The sequence below is a fragment of the Bos taurus genome, chromosome 12 (assembly GCF_002263795.3).
Source record: "Bos taurus isolate L1 Dominette 01449 registration number 42190680 breed Hereford chromosome 12, ARS-UCD2.0, whole genome shotgun sequence".
NCBI lineage: Eukaryota > Metazoa > Chordata > Mammalia > Artiodactyla > Bovidae > Bos > Bos taurus.
The window spans coordinates 71,175,838-71,201,721 of NC_037339.1; the positions used below are offsets into that span (position 1 = coordinate 71,175,838).

The 25,884-nt window shown below is 43.4% G+C and overlaps 2 protein-coding genes and 1 pseudogene across 2 annotated transcripts in view; 2 read left to right on the plus strand and 1 right to left on the minus strand.

Moving 5' to 3' along the window:
• Window positions 1–25,884, plus strand: part of LOC100337053 (ATP-binding cassette sub-family C member 4) — a 1,051,816-nt gene that overhangs the window by 383,955 nt on the left and 641,977 nt on the right. The gene's annotated exons all lie outside the window — the stretch shown is intronic.
• Window positions 1–25,884, minus strand: part of LOC522174 (ATP-binding cassette sub-family C member 4) — a 100,297-nt gene that overhangs the window by 33,950 nt on the left and 40,463 nt on the right. The window contains 8 exon segments of the mRNA XM_059892295.1: window positions 285–379; window positions 1,072–1,109; window positions 2,033–2,173; window positions 3,542–3,739; window positions 7,750–7,867; window positions 15,579–15,665; window positions 15,886–15,977; window positions 23,565–23,756. Coding sequence (XP_059748278.1) covers window positions 285–379; window positions 1,072–1,109; window positions 2,033–2,173; window positions 3,542–3,739; window positions 7,750–7,867; window positions 15,579–15,665; window positions 15,886–15,977; window positions 23,565–23,756 — 961 coding nt within the window.
• Window positions 24,170–24,601, plus strand: LOC100296113 (small ribosomal subunit protein bS18m-like; annotated as a pseudogene).

Sequence of the window (25,884 nt, forward strand, 5' to 3'; positions counted from 1 at the left end):
AGAATACACAGTAGCTACATATTTCCAGTGGCTGATTTTCTCAATATTCAATCCTGGTTTAACTACCAAAATCCAGTATGGACCAACTTAAGAGTCTCCATTCAACCTCTTTTCTTCTAGTAGATCTTTAAAATAGCTATTCTAATTAATTCACAGAGTAAACATGATTCATATACTTAATCTATTAAGACATTACTGAATTACTCTGGAAGCCCTCTTGCTCACGCAGACTCATTGTAAGCACCTTAAACTCTGGTATTATAGAGCAGATGACTCAACTTTACCTGAATAAACTCCTAAGTACCAGTTCAGAACAAACACTACATCTTCATCTTCTTTTACTAATGCCCTAGAATACAGGTCACTTTGTAGATTCGCCCTATGGAACAGGAAATAAAAAATATTACACTATAGATATACATAGAATTTATAAAAGTATCACAAAAAATTACCTCAATTCAAGAAATGTATTTTATACTGGAAAGTGTTTCCCAGCTCACAAGGCCCTCTGTGTGTCTCCCTTTTAAAAATCTGAATCATGACTTTCAGTTTTCAAAATTATCTGTGAAGACAGACTTAGAAAATGAACTTATGGTTGCTGAGGGGAAGGATAGATAGAATGTTTGGATGCTCATGCACATACTGATGTTTAAAACAGATAACCAACGAGGGCTTATTGTATAGCACATGGAACTCTGCCCAATGTTATGCGGCAGCATGGATTGGAGGGAAGTTTGGGGGAGAATGGGTACTTCTATATGTATGGCTGCGTCCCTTGACTGTTCATATGAAACTATCATAACATTGTTGATCGGCCATGTCCCAATACAATATTAAAAGATCAAAAAAAGAAAAAGAATTGTTTGTAAAGAAGCTGCTAAAGGGAGGGACATAGGGAGAGACCATGAGGGGATCACACACCACCCACAGGAACTTTTATCTTTCTTCAGGGAAACTACGTGAGGGTCAGAAGAGGAGGCTGAACTTGCCCCATCTCTCCCCCTGACTCTGTGGGAAAGGGGGCTTTGTGTAGATTTCGCAGCACTTTGGGTCAGACCAGGAATCACTCACCAGTAGGAAAGCCACCAGTCCTGCAGGACGTAGGCAACCTGGAGCAGGAAACAGCAGTCACTCACACACTGACATCACTGAGCCTCACACCCTGCTCACTAGGATGGGGGATGGAAAGGCTCCAGAACACTGAGACAGTCCTTCCACCTCAGGTCTACACCAAACCCCACACCCCAGATGACCACAGGTCAGGGGAGGGCATCTTACATGTTAATATCTTTAAAAGAAATCTCCTTTTCCCTAGAAGACTTTGCTCCCCAAATATAATGTACATCAATGCACATCCAAGTGGACTGCAAAAGGCAGTAATAACAGTACATATGTTCAGATTTTTTTCAAAGAAAAAGCTTGACAGGTACATTGATGGTGAGTTCTGGGTGTCAGCTTGGCTAGGTCAGTCTCCAGTGATCAACCAAACACTCTTCTAGATGTTGCTGTGAAGGTATTTTGTGGATGTGGTTCACATCCATCATCAGAACTTCAGGAGAGGAGACCACCCTCAACACTGTGGTGGCCTCATCCAGTCAGATGAAGGCTTGAAGAGCAAACCCTGAGGCTTCCTAGAGGAGGAAGAAATTCTGTCTCAAGACATCAGGGTCAGCTCCTTTCTAAGGTTTCAGTCTGCAGGCCTGCCTTTCATATTTCACATTCGCCCAGATAGGCCCAGAACTACATGAGCAAAGTCTTCGAGATAAATCTCTTAATATATATATTTAAAAATAATTACATTTTATTTTATTTTTTTGTTTGTTTTGTGTTTTTTTAAATTATTTATTTATTTATTATTATTATTTTTTTTTACTTTACAATATTGTATTGGTTTTGCCATACATCAACATGCATCCACCACGGGTGTACACGTGTTCCCCATTGTATGTAAATAAATAATTATAAAACACAGTATAAATAGTATATAAATATCAAGCTGAGTGCACAAACCAAAATAAATGCCCTTACGTACCTGAGCTGTGATGTTGACTAGTATAAGGAAGATGATGACAGGCCAGTCGGCACCAGCTGTGAAGTAATTCACATATGTCTTAAAACCAACTTTTCCTTCCAAATGGTCCTCCAGAGGTAGTGTAACCTGTATATTCTCAGTCTAGAATGGAAAAATGGCAGTGAGAGATGAAATTTTAAAAAATGAATCCCAAATTTTAGAGCTCAGCAATGTCCTCCACTGCAAAGCTGTGGGAAACACACATCTCATACACTGGTAGGAGTGCAGGATGGTCCACCTCCTACAGAGAAAGGTGGGGGGATATCTGGCCAAACCACGTATGTGTTTACACTTGGACTCAGCCATCCTACTTCTAGGAATCTGTTAGAAATAAGGAAATGTCATTCGCATGAGTTCATTCATTCAGCGTTGGGTAGTTTTGCTTAAAATACATCATGACTCTCAACTAACACACAACAAAATCAATTAACATATAAATGCAGAAGTTTGATCTAAGATAACACACAAAATGATATGGAGCTAATGTATCCCTCTAGATGACTTGTGTCATTCAATGATAGAAACATAAAACATTCTTGGGGCTCAAAATACTAGCCAAATACAGTAAACTGAGTTCACAGAGAGAGCTGGAGTAATACGAGTTTGGACAGCACATTGCAAGCATATGATCTGAATTTTTTGGTTCCTAAGTTTCAGAGAGTGATTCCTGAGTTTAGAAAGTGAACAACTAATCTGAATATTTATCGGACCCATTCCAGGCTCCTGGGTTTGGATATTGAGGGTTTGGCTATCAAGGGAATATCTGTGTATGTTTTTAAGGGAGATCTAGTGCATTTCCTCATTTCTGTCTGGAGGACTTAGAATGCGTTGTAGCATTACAGGAGCCTAGTGTGTCCTTGGCTCTGCCCTGGCCACTGGGGTTCAAGGTTGATAAGATGTGGTTCTTGGTCGTGAAGGGTAAGAAAGGAGGACAGGAACTAACACCAAAGTGTCTACCATGTGTCAGGTCCTTTGCCCACATTACCTCTGACCTATCACAAACCATCTGACACCAAGGCAAAATACTACCATCAGTCACCTGCAGTGCCAGAACATTCCAATATATAGAAAATGTAGCTGATTTAACATGGCAACAGCAGGACTCAGTCTAAGGGGGTCTTCACATTAAGGCTCTGGATGCATAAGGGAAGCCAGGGACCACCAACATGACTAGGATGTAACTAAGGTAAACCGAAGTGGCTCACAATCAGTGTGAGCCAAATGCACTCCGAAATTCATAGCAGGGCACCCGCTACTATTCTCCATAAGATTCTCCATCCTACACCCAAAGGGGAACCCCAAGCAGGCTTGCTCCGCTCATGCTCTTCTAACTCTACTAATTCCATGGAACAAGACTTTGGGAACTTAGGATCTACTTTGGGACAAATGAAGATGTCACAAGCAGACTAAAGGTCCATGAGGCCACCAAGAGCACACAGACCCAGGCACACTGCAGGGTGAGAAACTCACATCTTGGTCCTCTGGAGCCACATCTTTCAATGAGGGTCTGGGAGACTGGAAAGACTCAACCAAAGACTTAGAGATCACAGTGGGAGCTCCTGGAACTGGAGATGGTTCAGACTGCTCATTCCCCTTTTCAAAAAGGGAAAAAATATCTACCCCAGATTTCAGGAACTCAGAGTAAGTTCCTCTTTCCACCATTTTGCCCTAAAAAAAAAAAAAAGTTGAGAGAAATTAATTTATATTTGATAATATTAAACCAACCTAAATACTAATCAAAAAAGTTATCTGGTCTTAAATTATGATTTTTGAAGGAAAAAAAAATGATGCCTGGGTCTAAAATTCTTGTTGACAAATCTAGTTCAGTCAACTCAGTACTGAACTGAGCATTGTGTTCTCTGCCAAACCCTGTCCCTATGTCAGGTGCTGGGGGTTGTGAAAGTAAGGTGTGCTCATGTGTTAAAATGGAGGCCACTGACACGACTACCCTGGGCACTTAGGGAAGCAAGAAGTACAGAGGTTGATGGGAGGATCAGCACAGTCTTTTTAGACAACATGGGAATTGAGAGAAGCCTCATGTGACAATTCCAGGAAAGAAACTTAAACTTAACCTAGAGGTGGGCACAAGCACATCTGCATATGGGTAAGAGTCTCTCATTAAATCTTCACTGACCACTGTCACTGTCACACTATCATGTGCCCGGCTGGGATAATAGGAAACAGACCTGGAAATAGGAAATAGGAAACAGAAAATCCATGAAAGGCCTCTCCATGGTCTCCACAACTGCCTCCACACACTCAGCAAGTTCCCAACTGAAAAGTCAATATTCCACCTGATAAAGTAATTAAACAAGGAGGCCATGGGGCTGGAGTGGCTCTAAAGCCTTGGCAGTCTGTGCCCACAAATCAAAACCTAAGCCAGAATCAATGCACTCAGATCTGAGAAAAAACTTAGGAATGACCAACCACAAGCAGCCAACTAGGCTTCCCTAAATCAGGCAACTGCTTAAGCTACAGCCAATCAAATCACTTTCTTTAAACACAAGTGAAACATCCTTGCACAGTTTCCCTCCCTTCCAAAGTCATATAAAATAATGTGAAGATTTTTTGCTATTTTCTGACCCCATGAAACCAAACTCAGCTGATTCACTCAGTAGCAAATAAAACATCAGAGGAAAAAAAATGTCAGGATGCAAAACTCATCAATGAGAGGAGCTCTGGTTGAGGCAGCTCAGGTGGAGGGAGCTGGCCCAGAACTCTCACTGGGACCCCTCTCACCCTCTCCCCAAAGGGGTCCACTGGGAGAAATGCAGGGAAGCATCTGAGTACCATCTGATACTGGAGAACTAGAAAATGATGCAGAATGTATTGTGTCTTGTTCCACTTGGGAGGCAAAATTCACATACCTCTTTAATGAAATCACCATTCACCACATCAAATCTGTAATATGCACAATTAAATGACTGGTAGTACAACGACAGCAATTTCACTCAGCAGTCAAGTGCTGACAATTCCAAGGGACAAGAGGGCAGCCATCCCCTCTCTGCTGTGAGAGAGGGACCTGACAAACAGTGAGGATGGTCCCCAGCTCATCCAGGAGTGCTCAGATCAGATCAGATCAGATCAGTTGCTCAGTTGTGTCTGACTCTTTGCGACCCCATGAATCGCAGCATGCCAGGCCTCCCTGTCCATCACCAACTCCCAGAGTTCACTCAGACTCACGTCCATCGAGTCAGTGATGCCATCCAGCCATCTCATCCTCTGTTGTCCCCTTCTCCTCCTGCCCCCAATCCCTCCCAGCATCAGAGTCTTTTCCAATGAGTCAACTCTTCGCATGAGGTGGCCAAAGTACTGGAGTTTCAGCTTTAGCATCATTCCTTCCAAAGAAATCCCAGGGCTGATCTCCTTCAGAATGGACAGGTTGGATCTCCTTGCAGTCCAGGAGTGCTCACCAGTGGACAAATAGTTGTTTTATTAAGTACTAAAACTAGGGGGTAGTGTCCTCAAAGGAAGCAGTAAGGGGGCCCCAAAACATCTAGGGACAGGCTAAATAGGTTATACTCCTTCCCATTGATCCTATGCTCATAACACTGTGAACACTGGGTTTACACACTAGAATCGCCCCCTCTGCACATGAAATCAACTGCTCTCAACCTTGCAAACCTTAGCCCCTTCTAGAGGAGTGGAGAAAGAGTTGACACATGGAACTGCTTCCAGAGAGGCAGGGGTTCTGTATTTTAATAATCTTTCTGGGAGCAGAGATTCATTTCAAAAGTCAGAGATCTGACCAAGGGCCTGTGGAGCACTCAGGGATTAACAACAAAGGTGCTGAGACCTAGAAGTAAAAAAGCCAAGGAGTGAAGCATCAAATGACCACTAAGTCTGAACACTTCTCCTTAACCTCCACCCCACTCTCAACCATGCTAGGAGCTGTGGGTTGGATGGTGCTCCCTCCTCAAAAGGATATGTTCAGATACGACACCTGTGAATGTGACCTTATTTGGAAGCAGGGTCTCTGCAGATATAATCAAGTTAAGATGAGGTCACACTGGAGCAGAGTGACCTTACATCCAATATGACTGATGTTCTTATGAGAAGAGACCCAGACTGACACAGGGACAATGACCATGTGACATCAGAGGCAGAGACCACAGTGCTGCAACTGGAAGACAAGGAACACCAAGCAAGGCCCGTGAACACCAGAGGCTGGAAGGAAGGATTGTCCCCTAAAGCCTTCAGGGAGAGCACGGCCCTGCCAGCACCTGGATTTGGGATCTGTAGCCTCCAGAACAGGGAGACGATAAACTTCTGCTATTATAAGTCACTCAATTTGCAGTACTAGGTTACAGTAGTTCTAAAAACTGATATTCTAGCCTGAGCCCACACTTCTGTCTTCTCAGCTTTACTAAGATTCCTAACTGCTTCTTCTGTTGCCCCTCCAGTGCATCAGAGGAATCTCATAACTCCCACATCAGACCACATCCCTTTTCTGCTCTGGACTGTGCAAGGCTTTCATCCTACTTCTGGTCCCTGCTCCCTGCCTGGAAACCACCTCCCTTTCGCTCCTCGGCTCACTCTCGTCAGACACACTGGTCTTCCTGTTGTTCCTCCAACCTGCCAGGTCACTCCCTCCTGAGGACCCCCTGCCTCAGACCCCCTCCCCCAGGTGACTGCATGGTCCCCCTACCTTCATGTTACTCAGACCCCATGAGGCATCAGCTCCTCAGGGAGGCAGCCAGGATGTCAGCCCACCCACCTCTCTTTCTGTCTCATCCTCCCCATAAGCCTTGTGAAGGTAGGGCCTTGTCCTCCTGCTGCACAGATTCCCACACATATTGGACACATAGAGACCTGGGCAGGGAGACCAGCAACTGGAGACACCAGCAGAGTGGGCATCTCTGATCTGGGCCCAAGCTCGCTTCTCGTGTTAATGGTAGATGCTCTTGAAGCAAACTAGGTATAACAATCACCTAGATACAAACAGGTATTAGTATCTCTAATTTATAAGTAATACACTTTGACTTAAGTCATGGAAGAAGAAAATAAAAAATTCTAAATAAACATTACACTTAACAGATTTCATTAGAAGAGTGATGATTCAGTAACCTAGGGTTTATGTGGCTTAGAGTGTGAAATAAAGTGAAAGGCGTTCAGTCATGTCCGACTCTTTGCGACGCCATGGACTATACAGTCCATGAAATTCTCCAGGCCAAAGTACTAGAGTGGGTAGCCTTTCCCTTCTCCAGGGGACCTTCCCAACCCAGGGATCAAACCCAGGTCTCCTACATTGCAGGAGGATTCCTTACCAACTGAGCCACAAGGGAAGCCCTAGAGTGTAGGCTTAGAGTGTAGTAGTGATATTTCTGGGCTTTCCAGGTGGCATTAGTGGTAAAGAACCTGTCTGCCAATGAGACAGTGTTTGATGATAAGAGACTCAGTTTCAGTTCCTGGGTCGGGAAAATCCACTGGAGGAGGGCATGGCAACCCCTTCCAGTATTCACGCCAGGGAAATCCCAAGAACAGAAGAGCCAGGTGGGCTACAGGTCTTTGGATTCATCCTTCAAGGCATGAACAGCAGCTCTGAGAAGAAGAGGGCATAAAACTCAGGGAGAAGAGGGCATAAAACTCATTGAGAAGAGGGTGTTTACCATGAATGCGAGGAAAGTGAGTTGCGGGGATGTCTGTCCTTGGACACACCTGAGTGCTAGCAATTCCACAGACTTCTATAAACTACTTAGATCTCTCAGTATCAGAATATGACTTGCATCTTTTAGGTACTGCAGCTGATGAGTCACTAAGATTGTGATCTTCTCCTTCAAGGCCTGACGAATACACCTACAAATGTAAAAGGTACAGTATGCAAAAGCACGTTAATGGGGGTGCTTCAAACTGGAAACTTATATTTTGAAAAGAATAAGACAAAGACCACACAGCAGTCAAAGATCTGCAGTTTAAATACCTAATCGATAATAAATATTAAGTAAACATAAATCCATTAATCCGACTAGGGTCTTAAATTTATCAGCAGGAAATTTGAACCTAACTCTGCTTAAAAAATTTTAAAAAGCAGTCCACTGAAGGAGGCACAAATAGCTACGGTTTTTTAATAAAATTCAGCTTAACAATTATATACATGTTTCATAAAGAAAAACAATTGAGTAATACTGAGATTCCGAATTCTACTGAACTAAAACACTATTCTATTGTTATGTAGGAATGGGAGGAGAAGGATCTATGTAATATAAAAATGTGTACATTCTTAGACAGCTTTCTAGGTGATTATAATTAATGATGCAAATATTAACAACAATAAAAAAAAAACTACTAATAGATTCTAAGTAATCTTTGCCACAGTGCATTTGCTAGACACTTGTTCCCAAAGAATGTTAGATAAAAAATGAATGCCAGCGTGGCTTCCATTAGTCTCTGCAATATTCCAGAGGAATATTCCATCCAGGAAGCAATTCTTCTTCCATTAGGACTGAACACTTTCCAAACATGAACATAAAAGAACAGAATCCAAATGGCCCGAATCACAGTGGAAATCACCCAAGGTCTCAGAGCACGTGCCAGTTCTCTATAGTCAAGATCCCCCTTACTACTCAACCTTAATTTTTTTTTACAGGAGAAAAAACAAACAAACAAACAAACTTCCTCCTACATTTTAAATGCAGACCCCTAGGAACTCAGCCCAGCCTAACCTCAAAGCGTCCACAACAACCCCTCTAGGGAAGCAAGTGCCCAAGTGATCACAGGCAGGTCTGAGTGCCCCAGGTCCAGGCCCAAGTGATCCCAGGCAGGTCTGAGTGCCCCAGCCCCTCATAGAGAAAATCTCAGGAACCTGGGCCAGAGCTCAGCCTGTGAGTGAGTCAGATGGAGAGTCTGGAGGCAGCAGACTGCAGCTCAGTCCCTCTCAGGAGCCTGACAACATCAGACAAGAGACTAAACCTCAGTTTCTTCATCTCAGAATGTCAATGATAACGTCATCCACACGTTCTGAGAAATCAAACCACCAACACACTCAGTAAACGTCAGCCCCCTTCTCTGCTCTTCCCTAACCAAAAGTGGTCCCGTGCTTTGGATTCAGTACAGAAGAGTCCTAAGGGGACACTCTGGACACTGGGTCTATGATCAGAATCAGGACCCCAGGACTCAGACACACAAACCATTGCTTCATTAAGTCCAAAAGGATTCATTTTTACCCTTTAACATGTGTTAGTTCAGCGTTCATACTAAGTTTCTTGACTAACACTTTTTTCAGATATCGTACTAAAGCATTTAAATAGAATTTTTTCTCCTTAATTCATAATTACTTGCCAGCAGTCTCAGATGATTCGTTAATTGTTAGAAGATTGGACTTGTTAATCAAATCCAATGGGCTGTTACGTCCAAGATGGACCAACACAAAAGTTTTAAAATGTTTTCTCAACAGCCCATCACAGATGAGGTTACATAATTTTAATGAAGTGATCAATTGGTGGCTTTATATTTTTTCCTAAAAAAATGCTTTTATCCAAATCATTAGGAAGATACACTATTTTCCAAGTTTGTAGATTAAAAATTTCCAAGTCATGACATAGAAATTACTGAGTCAGCAACCAGTTGTTTAGCTGTTATTCTGATATAAAGACTGTGTTAATCCTATAACCTTACATATAATCATATATAAGGGCTGGCCCCTGATAGCTCAGTTGGTAAAAAGTCTGCCTGCAATGAGGGAGACCTTGGTTTGATCCCTGGGTTGGGAAGATCCCTTGAAGAAGGGAAAGGCTACCCACTCTAGTATTCTGGCCTGAAGAATTCCTACAGTCCATGGGGTCACAAAGTGTCAGACACGACTGAGCAACTTTCACTTTAAGACAGGACACATCCTGTGGTGGAGGGGACACAAATGAAACAGACAGAGGCCCCACCTCCATTCATTCAATGGGCAGAGGTTTGTTGAGGAGCCAAGCACTGTCTTAGGTGCTGAAGATACGCTGAAGTCAAGATAGAAGACAATACTCTGCACCGTGCATAGGGGGACCACTGAAAATGCACTAATGGGCCGTGATGTGTGCTCTAAAAAAAAGCAAGGGGGGCTGCTGTCTTAGATAGGGAGACACGGGACCCCTGAGACTCTCTGGGGAAACATCCTGGAAGAAGACAAAGCAGGTGCAGGGGTTCTGGGACTGAACACGCTGGGCTAAGGCGCCTTCCTGCATTCACAGCTTGGGGGCACTCATAAATGGCCAAGAGCACCCACTGAGGGCTGTGAGAAGATGGAAGGCAGGGGCAACTCCTGGAGGAGCGGGAGGGAATGGCAGGGCCCATCTTCCACCTTCCTTCTGGGTCCTGGCACACTGCTCCCTGGCTGTGGGACAGAGGGACTAGTGTGCACAGACAGACCAGGTGAGAATGGACCCCCACAGAGCCAGCACAGCTGGATACTGAGTGAATATGGGGATGAGCTAGAAATGCTTATGGGGGCAGAAGAAGCCTATTCTCTATTTGAGGACCTGTAGCTGCTCCCTGAATGTGAAGAGGGGTCTGTGAAGGGCTGGAGCAGGAGGGTGAGCTGTGTAGACAGCAGCGTGGGAGTCTGATCAGCACAGAACTGAAGACTTGATAATGCAGGAGGCAGGGGTCTGGGATGTGGGGCTGAACCAGGACAGAATCCACAGCTGGACACAGGTGGGACAGCATCAGTTCACCCAAGGCCACTCATCTTCTGTGGGTGACAGAACCCATTTACTGTTCACAGCATGATGTAAAACTCACGAACCTTAATGACCATCCTCCATTACTGAAGGAATCTTCTAATCATAAGTAAAAGTGTGATTCATTCACTTTTAATACAAAACCCTTCACATGACTAAGCTTCCACGTGACCACCATCTCTCACAGCATATTGTTCTGTCCAGTTCTCTAACTTGAGAACACTCTCCAGCTGCTGCTGAGTGAGTTCCTAATTTGCTTTCATGCTCTCTGCTTTTGCTTTAAGTCACCCTAGAGAATGTGGTTCTGATTAGCAAACAACAGTTTTAAGCCTGCTTCTATCAAATATATATCCAAAGTGGTGTGCCCAAAATATTTGAGAGGATTTTATAAATATCTCCTGTGTTTGAAAAAGAGCTCAGGAGAACTTCTATGATCAGCACACTATATTTGACACCAAATGCCTTCCCCTGTGACACGGATGCAACAGCCAGTAGAATCTTCCTGCCCTGATGGGGAACTTGTGCAGATGCAAACAAGACATTTGTGAGCTCAGGGTGGGGTGCTGGGAACAAAGAGGCTGAGATGCCAGGAGCGTGGAGGTTGGGAATCCCTGTCACAGCACTAGCTCCTGTCCCTGAACTCATGACAAGACACAGGCACTTCTCTAAGGGAAAATTCATCAAGCCATGGACAGGAGAGGCTGGGAAAGAGGGGTCAGATCAGAGAGCTAGAGACCTTGCCACGTGTCATCTGCCCTGTTCCCTCTTGTTCTCAAGGATTTTGTGCTACTATTCAGGTTTGTATGTGTGTTACAATATACCTAACATGAAATTTACCATTTTAACAATTTTAAGCATATAGCTTAGTGGCATTAAGTACATTCACATAGTTGTGCAGCCATCACCACCATCCATCTCCACAACTCTTTCATCACCTCAACACTCAGCACATTTTACATACGGACAGGTCCCATCAAAGACTAACGACCCCTGTTTAGTGGACGTGGAATCCCAGCTCCTCGATTCCAGAGCTCAGAGCTCCTCACACATCTTCCTCTCACACACTGGACTCTGCTGAAGTCTCTTCACTTGGATATTCTGGACCTGCTGTAAATAAGTCCCCTCAAATTCACTTGACACTTTAACCATCAGTACTGTAGAATTCAGTGACAGAGACTTTTAAAAGGTAACCATTACCCTTAATTATACTGGACCTAATTTAATCTGACTGGTGTGCTTAGATAAAGAGGAGACTAAGACATAAGGACATGGACACAGGCATGTAAATCAGTGAAGTTAGAACACACCCTCTCACCATGCACAAAAATAAACTCAAAATGGATTAAAGACTTAATCACAAGATGTGACACTATAAAACTCCAGAAGAGATTAGAGGTAAACTTTCTCTGACAAAATTATACCAATGTTTTCTTAGGTCAGTCTCCTAAGGCAATAGAAATAAAAGTAAAAATATACAAATGGGGGCCTCCCTAGTGTTGCACTGGTAAAGAACCCGTGTGCCAATGCAGGGGACATGGTTTCGATCCCTGGTCCAGGAGGGTCCCATATGCCAAAGAGCAACTAAGATCATGCACCACAACTACTGGGCCTGTGCTCTGGGGCCCAGGAGCCTCAGCTACTGAGCCCACATATCCTAGAGCCAATGCTCTGCTCAAGAGGAGCCACTGAAATGAGAAGCCCACACACTGCAACTAGAGAGAAACCCCTGTTCATCACAACTAGAGGGAAAGCCCCACAGCAACAAAGAGCCAACACAGCCATAAATAAATATTTTTAATTAAAAAAAGTAAACAAATGGGATGTAATCAAACTCACAAGCTTTTCACAGCAAAGGAAATTATAAACACAATGAAGAGACAACCTACAGAATGGGAGAAAATACTACAAATGATGTGACCAACAGGGGCTTAATTTCTAAAATATACAAACAGCTCATACAACTTAACAGCAACAACAACAACAAAATCCAATCAAAAAATGGGCAGAAGAACTAAATGGACATTTCACCAAAGGACACATACAGATGGTGAATAGGCACATGAAAAGAAGCTCACCATTTTGAATTATTAGAGGAATGCAAATCAAAACTGCAATGAGGTATCACCTCATTCCATTCAGAATGGTCATCATTAAAATAACAGTGGCTGAGGGAGAGTGGGGTAAAAGGAACCCTCCTACACTGCTGGTGGGAATATCAGCTGTCGCAGCCATTATGGAAAACACTATGGAGGTTCCTCAGAAAACTAAAAACAGAATTACCTTATAATCCAGTAATCCCACTCCTGGGCATATATCTGGAGGAAACTATAAATCAAAAAGATACATGCACCCCTATGTTCATAGCAAAACTATTCACAATAACCGAAACATGGAAATAACCTAAATGTCCATAGACAAATGAATGGATAAAGAAGATATGATACATATAGACAACGTAACACCACTCAGTCATAAAATAAAAAGAAAGAAAGAATACCATTTGCAGAAATGTGGATGGACCTAGACTTTATCATACTAAGTGAAGTAAGTCAGAAAGAGAAAGACAGTTATCATGTATCACTTATACGTGGAATGTAAAATAAGGCAAAAATGAACCTATCTACAAAACAGAAACAGACTCACAGACATAGTGAACAGACAGGGTTGCATGGGTGGAGGGGGTGTTGGGGAGGGATGGACTGGGAATTTGGGGTTAGCAGATGCAAACTGTTACGTGTATAATGGACAAGGTCCTACAGTATAGTGCAGAGAACTATATTCAATACCCTGAGATAAACCAGAATGAAAAAGTATTAAAAAGAATGTATATATGTGTATAACTGAACCACTTTGCTGTACAAAGAAATTAACACAATATCAACTATATCTCAATAGAAACATTAAAACAAAGGGACAGAGATACAGGGGCTCTCGAGGACAGAGGAGAGATCACCTGAGGACACCGTGTGGTGGCCGCTGCCAGTGAGCAAGGAGAGTGTGCTCAGCAGAGACCAAAGCTGCCCGCACGCTGAACTCCCAGCCTCGAGAACTGTGAGAGAATCAATTTCTATTCTTCAAGCACCCCCATCTGTGACAACTTGCTATAGACTGAATGTTTTTTCTCCTCAAAATTAATGCATTAAAAGCTATTCCCATTGTGTTGGTATTAGGAGGTGGGGCCATCGGAAGGATTAGGTCATGAGGGTAGAACCTGCATACATGGGATTGGTGTCCTGATAAAAGGAACTACATGACTCCCTCACCCTTCCACCACGTGAGGACACAGGAATCAGACCCTCATCAAACGCTGAATCTCTCAGCACCCTGACCTTGGACTTTCTCAGCCTCCAGAACCAAGAGAGATAAACTTCCATTATTTCTAAGCCGCCCAGGTTCTGGTCTCCTGTGAGAGCAGCCTGGACGAACACAGCCCCAGCAAATTGACACAGGACCTCACAGCAAGAATTTCCAAACAGCTTCTCTCTGCCAAACACCCTGCCTCCTCCAGGTGAGGACGTGCCTGCTGTCCTCCTCACAGCCCTGCTTCCTCCTCCCTCCACACCTGAGCTTCTACCCTTCCTTCAGCAAAGAACTGGGTCCTCTTCTCAGCCTCCACACACCTGCCCAGCCTGCAGGACCCCAGGGCATTGCCAACCCAGCCCCAGGCACAAGGAGCTTTCCAACTTCAGTGAAAGCCTCCAGCTGACACTTCCACTTGTTATTTCCTACCTTGTATAGAAACTCTCTAAACCTTGACTCAGCTGACCTTTCCACAGGCATCTGTCTTAACAAGCACCACATAGAGACAGGTTCCTCAGAGGCAGGAATAACAGCTGGGCATCCTAGTCTCCCTTGTTCGGTGTGTGGTCCTTCCTCTCTCCTGGCTCACTGTGTTCCTTGTAAACTGAAAGGTTTTGTGCAGTAACATCTGTAAGGGCATCGATCTCAGTGCACACAGTAGGGTGTTAATAAGTGCAGCTGGAAGGCTCATTGGCTTTAACAAGGTGAACAACAGCAAGAGAACTAACTGTGGGGTAGATGTGGAGGCTGCTTCAGAAAGAGCAAATTCATGAGGCTTTCAAAGAGGTCAGTCTAGACTCCACCAGAGGCCTTGGTCAGCATGTGTTAGGACAGAGAGGCATCAGAGCTGTCCACTTTCAGGAGTTCTGTGGCCAAGAAAGAGCCACTGACAACAAATTGCAGAACAAAGTGAGAGTCAGGACTTCAACCAAGATACTGAGTTTCAAATTCAAGGTAACCCCACACGAGGGTCTAAATATTAATTCTAGTAAGGACCCATGAAGCAATGTTAAACACCTGAGTCATACTCAGATGTGAAATAAATCATCTGTAAATTCTAGACTTTATTAAGTATTTCCAAACCAATGGATTAATAAACCAACAGTCTTTCCATGGAAGCCCTATGTTGGTACTGAAAACTTCACTTCTAATGTGTCTTCAACACATGATGGAGGAAAAGGATTGGCATCCAGTTATCAGGTTCCCAAGGCCTACTCTTTGATTTAAAATTTTTACATCATTCTTATCCCTAGGGTCTGGATCCATTACCTGCAAGTCATGGGGCAATCAGCCATCTATCCCTCACTCCCTAAAGCACCGACCCCACTCTCCTCCACACACTCGAAGCACCTGCTGTATTTTCCTGTCCTAACTTCATCATGATGCAAAACTTCTCTATGATGGATCTTGTGTGGAGGGAAGGGAGGGGAGGGAGGAACACCAAGGCAGAGAGAGCTGAAACTCCTAAAGCACAAAGGCTTTCCTGAGCTCCCTTCTCTACAGCGTTCTTGGAAAGCAGAAATGATAGAAAACAGAAGCAAACTCACTGTTCAAACAAGTGCCTGCTGACTCCTGCGTCCACTGCGCTGAACGGATCGTCCAGGAGGTAAATGTCCGCATCCTGATACACGGCTCTAGGAAACAGAGAGACGTCAGGAGAGGACACTTCACACTCCCTGGGTCTCGTCTCTGAATCATGATGGCATCCAACAACTCCATGTTCATTCCAAGAGCCCAAGGAAAAGACCAAGACCCTGCTTCACACAGGCCCGCCCGGTGAGCTGGGTCTGCATGCTCACGTCCACTAGGAGCCGCGGAGGAGGAGGAGCAGGATGGCAACTGAAACCCACTTACCTGGCGAGGCTGACCCGGGCTTTCTCTCCTTCACTCAGTGGGGTTCCTCCATCTCCTCTCACAATTTCATCTTCCTTCAAATTCTGCAAATCCTGCATGGAGATAGAAAAGGAAAAAAGAAAATGACTTAAAATGTGCTCTCCTTCTACCACCCTAACATTTTAGCATCATTTCTTCATATAAGTATTTAATCAACAGCAATGGGCTTATTTCATAGTGACTAAACTGTAACCAGGAAATTTAATAAAACCTCTTAGGGCTCTTCATTTGTTTTCATTCTGTATTTTTTCGAAGCATTTATGCATTTGACCACTTTAACAGGTATTTATTGAGGACTGACTACACACCAGGCATTGTTCTGGGCACAATGAATTCAGCCATGAGGAAACAGACCCCTAGAATTTCTTTCCATGGTGGGGGATGATGGTATGGAAAATTAACCCAAGCACAAGAACTGAGGACAAGAAAGAAAAGCAAACCAGCTCAGGGGGATGGAAAGTGAAGGAAGAAGTGAGTCCACACTGGGGTGTGAGGGCTCTGCTCAGAGGAGCTGTGAGCAAATCTGGGGAGGGGGAGGGGCTCAGGCAGACCTGGAGAGGCTGCTCCACAAAGAGGGAGGGGCGGGTGCAGGGGCCACAGGGAGATTCACAAGGGGTTCAGGACAAGCAAGGAGGCCAGGAGAGCAGTAAGAATGAGGGGAGTGAGGGCAGAGACAGAGCAGGAGGAGCCTGGTAAGGAGGAGGGGGAGGGGAGGGCTGACATGGTCTGAGGTTTACAAAGAAACTCCTGTGCTTTGCAGAAACAAGGAAGTAAGTGGGGAAGGATGAGGGCAGATACAAGTGAGGGCATTACTGGAATAAGCTAGAAAACAGTGGGAATGGAGAGACAGGGTCACATTGCAGAGACATTTGGAAGGCAGAGTCTGTAAGACCTACTGACAGGATGGGTGTTGGCTCTAAGAGAAGAGGACTGTGGTGTTTGGGTTGAAGAAGGGGAAAGACCGGGTCTCCATTTACTGACTTGAGGAAGATAGCAGATGCAGGTTTAGGAGGCTTTTCTTGTGGACAAGCTGAGATGACCTCTTGGTGATGCCACCGAGTGCCACCAGTGCAGCTGGACATGCAGGTGTGAAGGTCTGTGCCAGCGACACAGGTGTGAGAGCTGGTGGCCAAAGTTGGTGAAGGCACAGGATTTATTGTATCTTAAATTATCACTTTTGCTGATCTTGGTCTCTGCTTCTCACTTTCAGAGAAGGAATAACACCTGACCAAGGTCTTCACAGTAATACTTAAGGCAAGTCATAGGGTGATAGACGAGGTCTGTACAAGAAATGGGACCAGAAAGAGTAGGCTAGGCAGGAAAACCAAAAGGAAAGAAACAGTGTGTTTGACGTACACCAAGCAGATCAGCTGGACTAAGTAGATGCTTGTCTGTGAAAGTAGGAAAAACTCAAAGTTAAGAAGGATATGAAGCTTTGACTTGAGGATCTGGGACTCTACCATAAGTTATATTTGAATGCTATTTAAGAAGTAAATAGACAAATCAGTCTAATTTCCTGCATCTGGGGAAATTAAAAAAAAAAAAATGACAACAATATCCCCCAAATGACAAAATAACAATCAAGTTTCAGTTCAGTTAGTCAGTTCAGTCGCTCAGTCATATCCAATGCTTGGCGACCCTATGAATCGCAGCACGCCAGGCCTCCCTGTCCATCACCAACTCCCGGAGTTCATTCAGACTTACATACATTGAGTCAGTGATGCCATCCAGCCATCTCATCCTCCGTCATCCCCTTCTTCTCCTGTCCCCAATCCCTTCCAGCATCAGAGTCTTTTCCAATGAGTCAACACTTCACATGAGGTGGACAAAGTACTGGAGTTTCAGCTTTAGCATCATTCCTTCCAAAGAAATCCCAGAGCTGATCTCCTTCAGAATGGACTGGTTGGATCTCCTTGCAGTCCAAGGGACTCTCAAGAGTCTTCTCCAACACCACAGTTCAAAAGCATCAATTCTTCAGTGCTCAGCTTTCTTCATAGTCCAACTCTCACATCCATACGTGACCACTGGAAAAACCATAACCTTGACTAGATGGACCTTTGTTGGCAAAGTAATGTCTCTGCTTTTCAATATGCTATCTAGGTTGGTCATAATTTTTCTTCCAAGGAGTAAGCGTCTTTTAATTTCATGGCTGCAGTCACCATCTGAAGTGCTTTTGGAGCCCAAAAAAATAAAGTCTGACACTGTTTCCACTGTTTCCCCATCTATTTCCCATAAAGTGATGGGACCAGATGCCATGATCTTCGTTTTCTGAATGTTGAGCTTTAAGCCAACTTTTTCACTCTCCACTTCCACTTTCATCAAGAAGCTTTTTAGTTCCTCTTCACTTTCTGCCACAAGGGTGGTGTCATCTGCATATCTGAGGTTATTGATATTTCTTCCAGCAATCTTGATTCCAGCTTGTGCCTCTTCCAGCCCAGTGTTTCTCATGATGTACTCTGCATTTAAGTTAAATAAGCAGGGTGACAATAAACAGCCTTGACTACTCCTTTTCCTATTTGGAACCAGGCTGTTGTTCCATGTTCAGTTCTACCTGTTGCTTCCTGACCTGCATACAAATTTCTCAAGAGGCAGATCAGGTGGTCTGGTATTCCTATCTCTTTCAGAATTGTCCACAGTTTATTGTGATCCACACAGTCAAAGGCTTTGGCATAGTCAATAAAGCAGAAATAGATGTTTTTCTGGAACTCTTGCTTTTTCCATGATCCAGTGGATGTTGGCAATTTGATCTCTGGTTCCTCTGCCTTTTCTAAAACCAGCTTGAACATTTGGAAGTTCACGGTTCACATATTGCTGAAGCCTGGCTTGGAAAATTTTGAGAATTACTTTACTAGCATGTGAGATGAGTGCAATTGTGTGGTAGTATGAGCATGCTTTGGCATTGCCTTTCTTTGGGATTGGAATGAAAACTGACCTTTTCCAGTCCTGTGGCCACTGCTGAATTTTCCAAATTTGCTGGCATATTGAGTGCAGCACTTTCACAGCATCATTGTTCAGGATTTGAAATAGCTCAGCTGAATTCCATTACCTCCACTAGCTTCGTTCATAGTGATGCTTCCTAAGGCCCACTTGACTTCCCATTCCAGGATTTCTGGCTCTAGGTGAGTGATCACACCATCATGATTACCTTGGTCTTGAAGATCTTTTTTGTACAGTTCTTCTGTGTATTCTTGCCACCTTTTCTTAATATCTTCTGCTTCTGTTAGGTCCATACCATTTCTGTCCTTTATTGAGCCCATCTTTGCATGAAATGTTCCCTTGGTATCTCTAATTTTCTTGAAGAGATCTCTAGTCTTTCCCATTCTGTTGTTTTCCTCTATTTCTTTGCATTGATTGCTGAGGAAGTCTTTCTTATCTCTTCTTGCTATTCTTTGAAACTCTGCATTCAGATGCTCATATCTTTCCTTTTCTCCTTTGTTTTTCACTTATCTTCTTTTCACAGCTATTTGTAAGACCTCCTCAGACAGCCATTTTGCTTTTTTCCATTTCTTTTCCATGGGGATGGTCTTGATCCCTGTCTTCTGTACAATGTCATGAACTTCTGTCCATAATTCATCAGGCACTCTATCTATCAGATCTAGTCCCTTAAACCTATTTCTCACGTCCACTGTATAATCATAAGGGATTTGATTTAGGTCATACCTGAATGGTCTAGTGGTTTTCCCTACTTTCTTCAATTTCAGTCTGAGTTTGGCAATAAGGAGTTCATGATCTGAGCCATAGTCAGCTCCTGGTCTTGTTTTTGTTGACTGTATAGAGCTTCTCCATCTTTGGCTGCAAAGAATACAATGGATCTGATTTTGGTGTTGACTATCTGGTGATGTCCATGTGTAGAGTCTTCTCTTGTGTTGTTGGAAGAGGGTGTTTGCTATGATCAGTACATTTTCTTGGCAAAACTCTATTAGTCTTTGCCCTGCTTCATTCTATATTCCAAGGCCAAATTTGCCTGTTATTCCAGGTGTTTCTTGACTTCCTACTTTTGCATTCCAGTCCCCTATAATGAAAAGGATATCTTTTTTGGGTGTTTGTTCTAAAAGGTGTTGTAGGTCTTCATAGAACCATTCGACTTCAACTTCTTCAGTGTTACTGATTAGGATTAGACTTGGATTACTGTGATATTGAATGGTTTGCCTTGGAAACGAACAGAGATCATTATGTCAGAAGTCTTTGAATTATCTACTAAACCCCTCAGGCATCAACCTAAGATACACAGCAGTACCTTTCTGCAGATGACGCCCTCACTCTCTGTCTCTACTTTAGCAAATTTGGGGAGAAAGTGGGTAGCACCCTGGAGTCTGCATGATAAACAAGTCCTTTGATCTCCCTAAGTCTCACATTCCTCTTCTACAGAATGTGCTAAAAAACGAAAGTCACTAGATTCAAAAGTGAGAACACCCTCTATCAATGGAAAAATGACTGAAATTGATTATAACTTGCTACTGGTGGCTGATGCCTATTTTCCCATCAAACCAACAGTGGGACCACATTCACACTGTGGCTAATAATATGCAAAGCACATGACCATAAAGAGAAGAAAGAAGGTGTCTTCATCGTAACCCTCCCTGACAGGCACACAGACACACAGGTTCCCTGCTCACTCAAAGCTTAACTGGGGTACATCCAATGAAAGGCAGCAATTGGTCTGTCATGAAAATTCATCATTATTTCACCTTCTTTCTTTGTTGAGTTCAGAAGTTATTACCATCCATTGCTTTGGTTTTCATGAACAACAGTGAGCCATTTTAAGACAGGTTCCCAGCCCTAAACACACACACACACACACACACACACACACACACACACACAGAGTTGTTGGCCTCTATTTCACTGTTGAAATCCTTGCAAACTATTCCACTTAGCTTTTATGCTTTGATTCTATGTTGTTTCATTTTGTTTCTCAAAATAGTAACACATCATAACACAGCAATCTTAATCATGATCTAGAAAAGGCACCTAAATCCACTTATTCACTTAGCATAGTTAGGGCACAAGAACAGGCTCTCTCTGAATCTGGTAGCAGTACTATAAGCATGTTATTGACTCTGACGATTATTTATGAACCAGCCCCAAATGGGAAAAATATTTCACAGAATTTGAAATAAAATCCAAGTCAGGTTATTCCACCTTTAGAATAGCAGACACACAAACTAGAGGCAAACTAGGAAATGGTGATGCTGGTTTGGTGCCATCCATCCAGAAGCACATCTAGGGCCCTTCAGCGATGGTGGAGACTTACAGTAGAAGCACCACAGAGCAAACTGCTGAAATGGTAAATGTGGGTCTGGACATAAGGCCCTAGCAGAAGAGGGCTAGACTCTAGAGTCGAGCAGCAGGAGCCCTGCTTTCCTTCACAGCTTTTTTTCCATGTGGAATCACCCCTCCTCTCATGGCCTGTCAATATTCTGCCCATTTTCCCAGGCTCATCCCAAGCACCCTCCCATGGAACCATCCTGGACTCATCCCTTCCTGCTGGGTTCCTAAGGCTCTGTTTACACCTCTCATCTCTCATGAAGGACAATCTTATTCTGCTCCATCATTTGTACATGTGCACACAGCTTCTCTCAGCTCCTGGGGGGCAAGATCTGTGCACCAAGCTCTGTGCTGGACCCTGACGCTGATTATTTCTAATCCTCACAACCTCACAGGAAGTCCTGGCCCCATTTCACAGATGAGGAAACTTAGACGAAGTAAGGCCATATCACTGGTCTGAGGATTGTCAACTGCTAAACAGAAGAGCTGGAATCTGAACCAGATCATGTCCTTTTGAACCAGTTCATAGCCTTATGCTCTTTCACATCACGCTGCCCAGGTGGTGACAGAAGATTATATTTGAAATGAAGGCAACGCTAAAATAACTCAAGTCTCAAAGGCCTCTATACCTAGACACAGAATGATCAGTTAACTTATTATCCTATGATTGTTAAGGCAGTCTGAAAAGAAAATGTCCAAGTTGGCAGGAATGTGTAAATATTAGATGAAAGTACAAACTTACAGGCATCCAAGAGGGATTTGTAAGGTCAAGCAATCTATGTGGGAAAACATCAAACTAGAATTTATCAGCATAATACCTTAATGTAATGCCTAAAATTTTTTTTAAATCCTTAAAAGCTTTTTATAAAACAAAAAATTTAAAGTTTTTAAAAGTGGTTAAAGATAATAGACAGTCAAATGTTACATACTATATTGCTTATGGTAACAGAATATGTTTACTGTTGATTTATGTGGCATCTGGTCCCATTACTTCCCAGCAAATAGGTGAGTAAAAGGTGGAAACAGTGTACAAATTTTATTTTCTTGAGCTCAAAAATCACTGCAGATGAAAAAAAGAAAAATCACTGCAGATGGTGACTGAAGCCATGAAATTAAAAGATGCTTGCTTTTTTGGAAGAAAAGCTATGACCAACCTAGACAGCATATTAAAAAACAGAGACATCACTTTGCTGACAAGGGTCCATATAGTCAAAGCTATGGTTTTTTCCAGTAGTCGTGTATGAATGTGAGAGTTGGAGCATAAAGAAGGCTGAGTGCCAAAGAATTGATACTTTTGAATTATGGTTCTAGAGAAGTCTCTTGAGAGTCCCTTGGACTGCAAGGAGATTAAACCAGTCAATCCTAAAGGATCAGATCAGATCAGTCGCTCAGTCGTGTCCGACTCTTTGCAACCCCATGAATCGCAGCACGCCAGGCCTCCCTGTCCATCACCAACTCCTGGAGTTCACCCAGACTCACGTCCATCAAGCCAGTGATGCCATCCAGCCATCTCATCCTCTGTCGTCCCCTTCTCCTCTTGCCTCAAATCCCTCCCAGCATCAGAGTCTTTTCCAATGAGTCAGCTCTTCGCATGAGGTGGCCAAAGTACTGGAGTTTCAGCTTTAGCATTGGAAAGACTGATGCTAAAGCTGAAGCTCCAATAATTTGGCCACTTGTACAAACTGCCAACTCATTGGAAAAGACCTTGACACTGGAAAAGACTGAGGGCAGGAGGAGAAGAGGACGACAGAGAATGAGATGGTTGGATGGCCTCACCGACTTGGTGGACATGAGTTTGAGCAACTTCTAGGAGATGGTGAAGGACAGGGAAGCCTGGAGTGCTGTACTCCACGGGGTCAAAAACAGCTGGACAGGACTTAGTGACTGAACAACAATGTCTACAGATGAACTAACCTGAGGTCTAGTATCTGCTTTGGAATACCAGGGGATGGCACGGGGTGTTGGGTGGAGGGGTGGCATAGGGCAAGGGTAAAGACCCAGCAAGACTGGCCACCAGCTGACCTGGTGACCAGGTTCAGCTGACCCAGCTGAACCTGGAGGTAGGAACATGAGGGTTCATTACACAGTGCTCTCTATTCTTACAAATTTTTGTTAATTGTCCATTAAAAAAAGAATCTAAAAGTGAATGAAACCACTAAATGAAACAAAGGCATTCTGTGACCATCATTATCACACCAGAATTAAAACAACAACGCATATGACTGCATACTTAAGCAGAAGTCCAGCTTAAAGCAACAAATAAAAGACCTTTCAAAATCAAATAAAAAGAACTTTCAACAAATCTTAGAGCTTAAACCAATATTATCATTATTTGAAATTTGAGTACATGCAACTCAAGAGTCATTACTTACCTCTTCCAAAGCACAAGCCCTTATTACTTTTTCGTATCGGTCTTTTTCATATTTCTTCCCAAATAAAATGTTACTCCTCACAGTTCCTGGAAACACCCAGGGCTGCTGAGAAACATATGCGATCCTCCCGTGCACGCTGACCTTCCCCTGTCTGGGGGGCAGCTCCCCCAGCACAGCACGTAATAGTGAGGACTGAAACAGAAGGCAACACACACGTATGAACAGGCAGCACTCAAGATGGAACATGCCCCACAGCACAGCGGCCCCCACCCTGGTGCTTGATCAATGATATCAGAACAGGATAAAGTACAGCTCTGGAAGTTGCAGGAAAAAGTGGAAAACAGCACTATTGGTCAATGTAGACTAAAGATTGGTAAGGAATGTTAATACTGTAACAATCCACTCTGCCAGAGTTTCCCCCAAATGAAGTGCTCTACTCAGCAAAGACTAAGAATGTTTAACATCTTTCACTAGCAGAGCAGACCAGCATGATGTGTACTTTCTGTATCTGATGTTTAATGCAGTTGTTCTTGCATCTGGGTATCTTTTACTTGACAAATACTTTTTCTTAAAAAGCAGTGTGGGGAGGAGAGGAGCAAGGAACCATGGCTGCTATGGTAGCTCTTTGCAGTGGGCTAGGGAAGAGAAAGTTGACACGTTTTACAACAGCTGTTGTCTGCCTCATAAATCCTGGGATTCATGCAGTGCTGTGGAGAAGTTGTTCACAATATAAACAGGTAACCAGCAACAGGGACCTGCCTATCCCAATGGAAAATCCTTATAAGGAGCCTCTGAAAAAATGTATCTTGTATGAAAAATGTGTAGATCATAAGAATCTACAGCTTTTATTCTAGTTTATTTCTCCATTTACTGGATGCATTTATGGAAGGCATATAACAGGTCTTTGTGGGAACAAACAAAAAGAAATCACAAAAGCAATTAAGAGAGCTCAAATTTCGGGGTTTATGCCAATTACATACAAGGATCCTGCCTATCTCAAAGACCCTAAAGTTTGTAACATCAAATATAGGGAGTAAATTATATAAAGTTATCATCAATAAACGTAATTTGCAACAAGAAAAAAGTTATGTGGGGATTTCCCTGGTGGTCCAGTGATTAAGAATCCGCCTTCCAGGATGGGCGGAAGGCACAGTTTGGGAGTTCAGGTGGACAGGTACACACTGCTGTATTTGAAATGGATCACCAGCAGGGACCTACTCTATCGCTAATGGAACTCTATTCAATGTTACATGGCAGTCTGGATGGGAGGGGAGTTTGGGGAAGAATGGATACATGTATATGCATGGCTGACATACACCCTTCACTGTTCACCTGAAACTATCAGAACATTGTTAACTGGCTACAACCCAGTATAAAATAAAAAGTTAAAAAAATAATAACTACATTCAGAATATAAACACTGAAAAAAAAAAAAAGAAGAAGAAGAATCCACCTTCCAATGACAGAGGCTCTGGTCAGATCCCTGGTCCCCTGGTCAGGGAACTAAGATCCCACATGCCCCAGGGAAACTCAGCCCACATGCCACAATTAGAGACCCCATGCACTGCAACCAAGACCCAATGCAACCAAGTAAATTTTAAAATATATTTTTTAAAAAAACTTAAAGCTTTGTGTGAAGAATATATCCAAAGATTATTATTTAAAAGAACTCTGAGCTAGTTGTATTTGAACAATAGAAGTCCATCATGCCCAGGGAGCTCAAATCCTGTGCTCTGCAACAACCTAGGGTGGTAGGACAGGGTGAGAGGTGGGAAAGAGATTCAAGAGAGAGGAAACATCTGTATACCTATGGCTGTTGATTCATGTTGATGTATGGCAGAAACCAACACAATATTGTAAAGCGATTATTCTCCAATTAAAAACAATAAACATTTTAAAAGCCCTTCATGGAGGAAATCATCACCCTCTCCTGTACACATCCCACATTTAGGTTCCTATATTTTGTCATACAAAACACAGAACACTAAGTGTAACTACACATGCCCTTCAAATCTCCTGTAACACACAGAAATGACATATCCGTGTCCACACCATCAGAGTACTCACCACACTGGGCTGAAATAACCTGCCTGTGTATCTGTCTTGCCCTGGAACTTGGTTGCCTCTGAAAGGCAGAGTTGGGATCTTGCTCAAGTCTGTACCTTTATCTCCAGCAAGTGGCTGCACCTTCACTACATGTGCACTGATGGGACCAAGTCAAGTCACATGAGGAAATGCTCAGAGCTTCCCAGAAGAGCTTTTACCACCTCCAGAATTCCTGGAGAGGTCACCGTGACAAAAAGAAGCCCCCATTGTCTCT